The sequence below is a fragment of the Triticum aestivum genome, chromosome 5A, assembly GCF_018294505.1.
Source record: "Triticum aestivum cultivar Chinese Spring chromosome 5A, IWGSC CS RefSeq v2.1, whole genome shotgun sequence".
Classification (NCBI taxonomy): domain Eukaryota; kingdom Viridiplantae; phylum Streptophyta; class Magnoliopsida; order Poales; family Poaceae; genus Triticum; species Triticum aestivum.
The window spans coordinates 669,712,070-669,723,387 of record NC_057806.1 but is presented as its reverse complement, the minus strand read 5'-3'; the positions used below and the strand labels follow the sequence as shown (position 1 = coordinate 669,723,387).

At 44.5% G+C, this 11,318-nt stretch overlaps 1 protein-coding gene across 3 annotated transcripts; it reads left to right on the top strand.

Moving 5' to 3' along the window:
* Positions 1–6,298: 6,298 nt before the first annotated feature.
* On the top strand, positions 6,299–10,484 carry LOC123105850 (ankyrin repeat domain-containing protein, chloroplastic). 3 transcript variants are annotated; one of them, XR_006451042.1, is made up of 9 exons: positions 6,301–7,196; positions 8,341–8,417; positions 8,653–8,751; positions 8,865–8,963; positions 9,141–9,173; positions 9,406–9,504; positions 9,604–9,702; positions 9,885–10,111; positions 10,182–10,484. XR_006451042.1 is itself a non-coding variant. In XM_044528010.1 (8 exons), exons 1-8 carry the CDS (start codon positions 6,401–6,403, stop codon positions 9,996–9,998), a joined length of 1,416 nt encoding a protein of 471 aa, XP_044383945.1. In that variant the 5' UTR covers positions 6,299–6,400; the 3' UTR covers positions 9,999–10,484. The 3 variants fall into 3 exon arrangements, 2 of the variants coding, with proteins under 2 accessions (XP_044383945.1, XP_044383946.1); XM_044528010.1 differs by having other exon boundaries at positions 6,299–7,196; positions 9,885–10,484; XM_044528011.1 differs by lacking the exon at positions 9,141–9,173 and having other exon boundaries at positions 6,304–7,196; positions 9,885–10,484.
* Positions 10,485–11,318: the final 834 nt, after the last annotated feature.

Genomic DNA, 11,318 nt, shown 5'->3' with positions numbered 1-11,318 from the left:
GATCGTACAATCATCCCAAGTATTTCATATTTAAACAATCCAAAAAAAATTGAAAAAAATATACAACATACCTACGGGGTATGTCAACAACTTACAAAAAATCAGCTCAAAACTCGATCTATAGTTAGAGATTCGGAAAAGACAAATTCGATTATGAATAGTGCCAGCTTTTAGGTGAATAGTATTTCACAATATTCACATCTGATTTTGTCTTTTTGTCCTCTAAGAGTGGTTTGAATTAGGAGCTGAAACTTTTTGAGCTTGTACATCACACATGAATGTGTGTCTTCAAAAAAAATCAGAATTTTTGAACATGTTTTGTATCTTCAAAAAAATCGATCTCATTGATCTCACCCAAGGACAGATCCTATACAAGTCTTGACAGGAGGATGCGCCGTCGCCGTGGGAGGCCAACCCGGGCGGTAGCATGAGCGATCTCCTCTTCTACGCCAGCGAGAGCGCGGCAGAGGCCAGGAGCGGCCCGATGGATGTGGCGCCGTTCCGGGTCCTGCTTGCCCCATGCCGACGGCAGCACCTCTGCACCGGCCGCACGAGTAGTTCAACTTCGACTGCCTCAGCGAAGTGTGCAACCCTTACAGGAGCTGCGTCGGAGGCCGTGTCCCAGCTGGGGTCGTCCACGCGACCGGCATGGCGCTCGCTCAGTATCCCCTCCACCACGGCATGGCGGAGCGTGAGACGAGCGGCGGTAAGCTGCATTGCGGTGGTGGGTCGTCGTCGTCGCCGCACGACTGATCAAATTGGAGCGAGATAGTACCGAAGCCGAACTGATTTTTATCCACACTACAGAGTTTGTCGTCGAGTAGCACGGCAACGGCGACAACACGAGGATCGAGATATGCTGCATGACGAGCCCCGGCGTGCTAATCTCGACGGTGAGCGCGCTGGACGTGCTTGGGCTGGAGATCGAGCACTGCATCGTCAGCTGCTTCGGTGACTTCGCCATGCGGGCATCCTGCTCATAGGTAAATATATCGTGGGATTAATTTCTCAAACACGTACGCATCTCTATTTTATTTTTGTTCTATTTCCTGCTTAAATTAATCTATGTTTTCCCTGCTAATTGAATTGAATCGATCGTCAACAATGTCACTGAATGGTGTGGTGTAATAGGAGGAAGGGAGGAATCGAGTGACAAGCACTGACGAGATCGAGCAGGCAATGTTCACGAGTGCTGGCTATGGAGGAAGGTGTTTCTAGATCGATCGAGCACGCCAATTCGTCAATCTGCTTGTAATTTTGTCATCGTCCGTGAGTTCTATGTTTGCATATATATGCATGATTTTTTTTCCGGGGAATATCTGCATTAATTAGTGTAGCTAGAGTGCTTATGTTAACTTTTTGAATAAGTGCTACTCCTACTTTAACTTCAGCTGTTTGCGAGTCAAATGTGAGCAGATTGTAATAGTTGGGCGTGTGTCCGTGAGTATGCATGTATCAATGTATGGAGTGGAGTATTGGGATTTGGCCGACATGAAAAGATACCAACTGTTGGTGTGTTTGGTTGCGCACTGTTACAGCTTCTTGTTTCTTCTGTAAGTTTAGCTGTTCCCTGATAGGAATGGTGAGTCAAGTTTTGTCCCTGGCCATCATATATATGAACAAACAGTATTGTTGAAGGTTTGGGTACACATATGGGCATATATGAACAAGCGCCCCTGAAGAGTGTGAGTGGTGGACATGTGATTCGCCGTTGATATATTCGTTACATGTTTGGAGAATGGTGCACGGGAGAAGAGTGCTATATGCGCATTTCACATCATGTCGTTATTTTATGGTCTTGTCCGAAATGATAGAATTGGAGACAGACATTGGCGCGTGTGCAAAACTCGACAGCTATATATGTCGGCATGTATGGTAAAAAGATTGAGTGAAATTGTGATCTAAAAATGACGTCAACATGGAACTGAAGTCCCCCCTGAGGCTGGCAGCGCCAGCGCGAACGAGTCACTAGTTTTTTTTAAGGGCTACAATTGGGCTTCAGCTCGAGGCAAAAACACCAAAGACATAAATTTGGCAGGAGAACAAAGGCATAAATTTGTGGGGCCTAAAAATTGACGTCTCAAAAAACAGTCCTAACGGAAAATAAAAGAAAAATACATGTAAAAAGTGAGTTTGCTATAACATCCACCTACGTATAAAACAAAATTTGCCATGTTTCGAGATTTCAAATACATGAAAAACAGACTGAGCTCGTCATTTGGCATCTGAGGGAGTAATACACCCCGGCCCTCGCGTCGTCCCCTTGGGCGACTCGGGGGCGACTAGTGTTCCGCCGCCGCCGCCACCCCCCTCCACCCCCTTCCTCCCCCTCGCCGCTACCAGAGACAACCGCCGGGAAGCCCGCGCAGACGCCGGTGAAGGTGGCCGCGGGGATCTCGGCGCTCCTCCCCCTCTTGGAGGCCTGTGGTTCCTGGGGCGGCGGCCCTTGCCGGAGAGGCGACGTCGTCGGGCGGTGGGCGGCGTTTGCAGGGGGTGCTGGCCAGCGTGCCCGGCCGCGCGGGCGGCGGGTGGCTGGTGGAATCACGCAGCGGCGTGAACTGCTTCGTCAGATCTGGAGGTGCGAAATCCCTATTCCCTGCTGCCTCTCTCTCGCCTCTGGTGTGGGCTAGCGTTTTCTGGCTCCGGCGTTGGTGCGGGTTGGTGGTTAGCTAGGGAACCGGGGGAAACCTTGGCCGGTCCGGCCGGCCCGGCGGCGGCAACGCCCAAGGGCGCTGCTTTCCTCCATGGGGGCGCAGCCGAGGTCCCCTGCTCTCCACCCCGACCTCCCCTGCCCGGGTGAAAACCTTTATCCTCGGCGGATTTGGCGGCGGCGGCGCCTTGCGCGTCGTGACCTTGCTGGAGGCGTCGTCAAGGGTGCGGGGTTCGGTCGGGAGGTTATGCAGGCGAGGGATTGAGCTACCTCCTCTGCGTCGTCCGATTCCTTGAAGCTTGTCTCCAACTAGTTGGGCATGGACTATGGCGGAGCAGCCGGCGAGGTTTATCCCAAATCGATGTGGTCATCCTATGTCCACCTTGCGATGCGAGGGCGACATTCTTCCAGCTCTAGGGTGAGCTTCTTGAAATCCCGATGGTGCGGCTCCTACGAGCCATGGCGAGGGGGAAGGGTCCCTCTTCGGTGATTGAGAGGGAAGATGTTGGTTCCCTTCTTCTCTAGGTGTTCCTGGAGTTCGGTCCATCCTCGAAGGTCGGCTATGTCCTGCTGTGCTGCTCTGTTTCTGCTACATATGATCCTAGTGTGGAGTGCTCGGCCTTTGCTAGCTGCAATTCATTTGTGGCTTGTGGAGGTTGTAGTGAGTAGGCTTTCCAGTGTTCCCCGTTGTATCGTTCTGACCGTTGTAAGTTGGGTTGTCTGCTGTAACTCCTGGCCGGTTGATGGCTTTGTTAATTCAAAGCTGGGCTCTTCGCGAGCCTTCATTCTAAAAAAAACAGACTGAAAATTGCAATGACACAATGAAAAAGAATCCACCCATATGTAATACTCCCTCCGTCCCAAAATTCTTGTCTTAAATTCATCTAGATAAGGATGTATCCAATACTAAAACGTGACTTGATGCATCCGTATTTAGACAAATCTAAGACAAGAATTTTGGGACGGAGGGAGTATGAAATTGCCATGCTACAAACAAAAGATAATTTGCCATGGTATATACAATAATTTTTTTGTGATACAAATACATAATAAAACATATGCAGGATAAAATTTGCAATGGTTTTTGTACGATAAACACATGCAGAGTTCAATTTTGCCTTGGTCCATGGCAACTTTTATGAAAATGTTCTATAGATCATGGGAAAATTAGAGAAGAGTTTGTACTTAATCAAGGAATTTTTTGTTATAAAAAACATGAAAATTGTTGGAAATTTTTGTAATCATAAAAATAATATGAAACCAACCCAAAGGCTAACCCTCGTTGGCTTTTTTTATAGGAGAAACTCTGCAAGCACCGCGAGCCAGAGCCAAGGCTCAAACCCGGGCGGACTGGCAGCTACCCCAGTTGCCCAACCAACGGGTCGACGCCCCATTCTCAAAATTTTGTAATCATCACATGGCAACTTGTTGAAAAAGATTACTTAACACATGGAAAATTAAGAAATTTTAGGTGTCTATATGTAGGTAAAATTTAGGATATTTCATACTTTGACATGGCAAAAATCAATAAAAAAATCTAGTGACATGGCAAATTTAGACAAAAAATATGAAGATGTGTAGGGAAGTGTAAGAAAATCTGTACTAATGATATGACAAACTCTTTCTGAAAATGCCATGTGAGTAGATCAATCTTTTCTTAAATTTGACATGTGGCAAACACAAATGTACCTACATTTTCCCTTAGATGCAACAAAAAATGTTGTGGTACACATGTTGTATACAACAAATTTTGCATGATCCATGGCAAAAAGTAAAAACAAAGTGAACAGAAGCACATAACAAATTTGCCATGATTTTTGTTAAAGTAAACACAAACAGGTAGCAAAAACTACCATGATCCATGGCAGAACTATACAGAAAGCCTATACAGAGTCATGACGGAAATTAGAAAATATGTCCTCTAATTTATAGCAAAAAAATAAGAAAAGTATGTATGAGTTACATGGTAAATTCAGAGATTTTAGATGTCTATATGTAGGCAAAATGTAGAAAGTTTTGTACTTTGACATGGAAAAATCAATTATATTTTGGATTAGTGACATCGCAAATTCAGACATAAAATGTGAATATTCCTAGGGAAGTGTAATAAAATTTGTACTAGTAACATTCAAAACATTTTCTGAAATTGCCAAGACACTAAATGAAATTTACTTTAAATTGCCCTGCAGCAAACATAAAACTACCTACATTGTATATGCAACAAAAATGCCATGTTAGACTTGTTATATACAACAAAAATTGCCATGTCAACCGCAGAAAAAAATACTAACTTTTACCGCCTGAGTAGTACACATGATGGCAAAAATAGAAAAACATAATAGATATGTGTCATGGCAAAAAAAATATTTTCTCTATTTTTCATGGCAAAAGGCATGACTTTTTGTACGATCACATGGCAAATTTATGGAAAATTTCCTATTTAACATAGCAAAGTGTATATATTTGTCAAAAAAAGGTCACATGGCAAAATTAAAAAATGATTGTTAACTAATAAAAATCATGGCAAATAGACATGTGTGAAAAAATTTGCTTTTCTCCCCATGGTAGTAAAAATTGCCAATCCCTAAGTTCTGCACGTCACAAATCCACACTTGCATGTGTTGGCAGTTCGTGTTTAAAAAAAATGTAGGTAGCTAAATATACATTATCACCAGATCATGGTTTGGGTTATACATATTTTGCATGAGTTTACTCTAAAATTTGCTACCCTGAACACTTGTATAATGCACCCAAGCTACAAAATGACACTATATGCTAAAACAAATTATGGTATCTATAAGAATGCTATGCATGCAACTATGTTGAGCAAGACCGGTTTGATTGAATTGATAAGCTACTGTCAAATATAAAAACATGTGAATACACAATAGCCATGACACTACATATATGTTTTGGATTTATCAAAATGCCCCCCCCCCCTACCCCCCCTAAAAATCATGGAAAGATTGCCATCAGAACAAAAAAGTTAAGTTGTAATCACAAAAGGAATTTGCCATGGGAAAAATGTTGATACTTGCAAAAAAGTTGAGGCATGTCAAACGTAGATACAATTTTTCCATAGCAAAAAACCGGAGACATAGAAAAGTTTGAGATAGCCATGGCAATTTTGCCAATTTTACTGGAATGTAAGGGAGTAGAAACCGGAGGTCCAATTTTGCCACGGCCATGTGGTGTGCCTCTATGTGCGTGTGGCGGCTATGATGATGATACGTGGACAGTGACCCTACCGCGAGCCTCGCCACTCGCCGTCAGGATGGTGTCTGCTCCATCTCATCTTTGGCCAATGCGGACATTGAAGACAACGCCACTCGCACGCGAGGCCGGGTGGTTGCTGCTCCTCCTCCCCCTTCTTCTCTGGCTCCGGCAACCTCCTTCTCCTCTGCTCATCCTTGCTTCTCGTAGAGGAGAACGGCGACGGCCGGCAACCCGAGCGACGAGGTGGGATGATATAGGGAGTGCTGGAGACAGGGGATAAGGATAGGGGTGTGTGTATATGTCGATGTGTTGTCACTCGGTGTTAAGAAGTATCTCCATTGTTCTTTTTTAGAAGAAGAACCTACTTCCTATGTTATTCGTGCCGCGGTGGAGGTGGCCCTCACGTCCATATGAAATCTGGGCTCCTTTCTAGCCCACCTAAATCACTTTCGAGCCCAGAAGATAAGAGCCCAGCTTAAACGGTCGCCGACACCGGCCTATCCTCTCGGCTTCCGGCGCGGCGAGGACGACGCGATGCCACCACCGTCTCTCCCGCTTCTCCTCCCCTTCTCCTCCCCAATCCTACACCCTCTCCCCACCTCCGCCTCCCGCCTCCGCACGCCCGGCAGATCCCTCTCCCTCTCCCGGTGCCCCCGCCCACTCGCCTCCCCTCCCCCCTCGTTCGCCGTCGCCGCCGTCAACGACGACGAGCACGACTACGACGACGATGTCGTCCTCGGCGACTGCCTCGTCTTCGAGGACGAGGCCTTCGAGGCCCCCGACCTCGACCTCGGCCTCGGCCGCCCGTCCTCCCACCCCAGCCGGAAGCGACCGGCGGCCCGTGGCGGGGGCAGCCTGGTGCCGGAGCGGTGGAAGGACGCCGTGGAGGAGATCAACCTGACGAAGAAGGAGAAGCGCCGCATCGCGCACGGGCTGCGCTTCGGGAGCCGCCTCGACCGCCGGGTGCCCTCCGCCGTGGCCGCCCCCGACGAGTACCGCGCGTACCGCGAGGGGAGGCTGGACGCCGAGCTCGGCCACGGCGCGCGCGACTACCTGGTGTCTCCGCTCGAGAGCAGGTCCCGCGCGTACAGCGAGGTGAGGCTGGACGCGGAGCCCGGGCGCGTCGCGAGCAACCACGTCGAGCCGCTCGAGGAGATGTCCCTTGCGCCGGAGAAGGTGGAGGCTCCGCCGCCTCCGCCTCCCGGGACACGCGCGGCGCCCAGGAATCCTAGGACGGCGATGGACTCGGTCAGTCTTGAGGACATCGCGGAGCTGTTTAACAGTAGCCAGTATGTCCCAGGCGAGACGGAGGATGGCAAGAGCGCGAGGAGTGAGTTCCACAACTTCTGTTTTGCCATACTAAATTTTCTTTCAGAATCCTTTCCATTGTTGATAATATGACATGTGAGCTATTATTAAACAGTAGGCGAATTACAGAAATGTTGCATGGTATTGTAGCAATTAGCCAAGTAAATATACTGAGTCTTCCTTCAGGATGGTTTGCTGAAACTGGAGTACTCCTGAAACTGTGAGCTATCATTGAACAGTAGGCGAGTTATTTTGCAAGCGGAATTTTCGGTTTCAGTATACCAATTAGCCAATTAGAATTTATGTGTTGGGACAAAGCCAAATGAAGTAAAAGCAGGCATGTTGTTTGACTATTGCAAATTTAGTCTGCTACACCAGAGGGCACAGCACTAAACTGAAGTTATCGGAGAAATGTGCAATCTCTTATCCCTGGTTGATTGTCTCCAGCGGCAATCCATTGTGCTATCTGCACTCTGAATGCCACGTTATCAATTTGTTGGTACTGAATGTACTGACTTTGACCAAATGCTTAGAATAACACTTCGAAGTTATATGACTTAAGTTAATGCCCAAACGCTTCAAAGTTGGTCAACTACATTGCCCAAACTCATGATATAAAACCTTGAGTACTGATATTATTGTTATTGGTAAGTATCCGTGATGCTGAGTATCATACTATATAATCAGAACCTCTAGTTAGGTGATGCTCCCTGTGTTCCTAGATCTAAGGCATGTTTTGACTGCCTAAATTCTTTGGCCAATAAAATTACAATTAATCCAATAATATGTGAGTTAAGTTATAGAAAATTGATACCATGGGATTTATTTTTGAAAGAACATTCTTATGATTGCGATTTTGAAATTTTGTAACCATTAGGGCAATATTATAACAAATGCAAACTTTAACTATCAAAATGCACTGTGCATTTTGAAACAGACTGATAGTACTACAATTTTAGAGGCTATACCAACTCGTCTGAGGAATCTATGTCACTTCCAGTTTGGTATATTAGACAAAAAAAAAAGTGTGATGTATTTGGGATCAAGTGTACAGGCAGTCTGGCACAACTTCTATATGCTGTTTTTTTGTGCAGGTCAACTTCTATATGCTGTATAGTTCTTCTAACGCTGCAGTTGTTCCTATGAATAATCTTTCATTACTTTAGGTCGCCGGAAGCTGTTCACGGATGAGGAAAAGGTTCTTCTGAACAGGAGATTACCTGATCTGGAAGGTGCTGCTTCCGTAAGTGGTTCCTGTTCAGAGTATTTTAGCTGCTGTTAAGTCATTTAGCCATCATTCAGTTTTAGGAACAGTCAATGTGCTCCTGGTATTTTAGCCTTGCTAACATATTTTCTCCTAACATTCATGCATGTTCTGCCTCATGACCTATGTCTGATGGTATTTGCTACTGCCATGTTAGCTCCTCTGCAATATCTGCACATTGACAGTTGATACACCTTGTGTCTTCTTCTTGTAGAGTAAGTGGCTGCCACTTCACACCCTTGCTGCATCAGGAGACTTCTATCTATTGGACAATCTTCTGAAACATAAGGTGGATGTAAATGCACTTGATAAGGTAGTTTCTTCTCTAAATGTTGAGCTATCTCATCATAAGCAGATACACGCGTAGAAGGCATGGTATCTTTGTGATATCTTGTTACCATTATTGACCTTTTCTGGTCTCCTCAGGATGGTTTGCCAGCAATTCATAAAGCAATTATTTCGAAGAAGCATGCTATCATCAACTATCTCTTAAGGAATTCAGCAAATCCATCTGTCTGTGATAGAGTGAGTATATCCTATGTTTACATATCTTTGAAACAGTTTTAAATAGCAAATTCCAAGAATGTTCTGTTATATTACATGTGGTTAATCTTGGATTATATGGTGATGTTGTTTGCTTTCATGATGGGGTTAATCTTGAATAATATGTTGATGTTGTTTGTTTTCACTTTTGTTCTTTAGATATTTGCATTGGTTCTTCTATTTTGTGTTAAGGTATATCACTTCCTGTAGGCATTACTGCAGTGGGTTAGCTTCTACTCCCTCCGTTCCGAATTACTTGTCTTAGATTTGTCTAGATACGGAGGTATCTAGCACTAAAATGAGTCTAGATACATCCGTATCTAGACAAATCCAAGACAAGTAATTTGGAACGGAGGGAGTAGATTCCTTCTGTATTTGAATTTTTTAATTCCATTAACTCAACGGTGCAACTTCGGTGTTACAGGATGGTGCAACCCTAATGCATTATGCTGTCCAAACAGCATGCAATCAGACTATAAAAACGCTATTGCTCTACAATGTTGATATCAATCGTCCAGATGATGTATGTTAAGCTCAAGAATTATCTCTGCTTGTCTTGTCTCTTGTCTTGTCTTGTCTTGTTTTCTTATGGTTTAACTGCTTTAACTTGTTCAATTCTCAGTATGGCTGGACACCGTTGCATCTAGCCGTGCAAACACAGAGAACCGATATTGTGAGGCTACTCTTACTAAAAGGTGCTAATAGAACTTTGAAAAATCAAGTAAGTAATCTGTGATTTTTTGTTTTTCTATTTCACAAATGAGAACAAATGAACTGCTTTCAAGCTCATTTCACATATCTTACCTACTTCTCTAATGATATCAGGTTCCTAGCCCAATCTTGTTTATGATCCATCTGTCTTCCACTAAATAGGAAAGTAAATTTGTTTTATGATTACCACAGGATGGATTGACTCCTTTGGACTTGTGCCTCCGATTGGGTCATGACGTGAGGACATATGAGCTTATCAAATTACTCAAAAACTTTCGAATATCAAAGCAGCATAACTCGTTTTAGCTCATGGATGGTGTTCGGCCCTATCAAAGTCACTGAAGTTTATTACCAGTGTTGGACTAGCTGAGATGAAACTTCCTGCTGTGCATGATGGAATTGCTTCCAGTTGCAGATGGGTACAGTTCAATCACATATTTTGAAGCATTTTTGCTATTTTGTTGATCTGACTATAAGCAGCTGCAACAGAACACGTTTGCTGCTGGAGGGAAACGAACTACCTGGCTATTTTCTATCCACGAAAACTGGAAAGCAAATCTTTTCACAAGGAAAAGGTTGATGATGCAGAAAGATTAGAGGTAGCCACTGGGCCGTCACAAACTATAGATAGACCAGTCACTGTTGCCAGATAATTTAGGTAGGATCTGTAAGTTTAGAATGACACTATCATCTTTTCTGGGCCGTTGGGATATTTTTTGGCCATAATTATAGCGTCACACAATACCAATATTCATAAAAAAATCTTGCTGTTATACAGGCTTATCTCCTTTATGTCAGTTTATACTATAGATTGTAGTTTGTTACCGTCTAAAAATGCATATTTTGGAAAATACCATCACATGTATGGCTTGATACCTCAAAGTAAAATGAAACCAGGAAGTACATAGACTTATATAAGATATAACAGTAAAACAGCAGAGGTCGCTCCTCTGAAAAGTTTGGTGTACAGATTACAAGGCAGGAGAGAACTCAGACAGATGGATTCAGGTTCCAGATGCAGCTTCTTCAGTGGTGTGAGAGCCTGGAGCGACAGAGACCAGGCTCCAGGATGGATGCCAGGTTGCCTTCCAGGGAAGATCTCCATGCGCATGTGAGGAGTTAGCTGGCCGCTTGCGGTCTTCAGTGATTAGCAGTTTGGAGCATTTCCCTAGAAGGCCCAGAGAAATCCTATGAAGGCCAGCATCATTATGTAGACCCCATTCCAGCTGTGAGGGCACCCCCAGCAAAATGGAAGATGCGATGACAGAATCTGTCTATTGAAGGAATCATGCTCTCCATGTAGAGGCTTTTCCAATTCCTGGTAGTTTTCAGAATTAGCCACCACACCTGCTTAAGGTCAAGCCAGCTATGGTTGTTATACCGTTCCTATACTTCCAGAGACCAAAGAAAGAATGCAAGCAGTAATAGAGTTCAGAAGAGCATGTGTTTTGTTGTTCCAACTAGAATGTAGCAATGGATTCATAAGTGCTCCCAATATGTCTACCAAAATATTCAGAGACTGTTCCAACTGCATTTGGCCACAAACATCAAAGAACAAATGCTTGATAGATTCTAGTTCAGAACAGAAATCACAACTTTCGGCTTGTTTAGAATGCGTTTATTCAG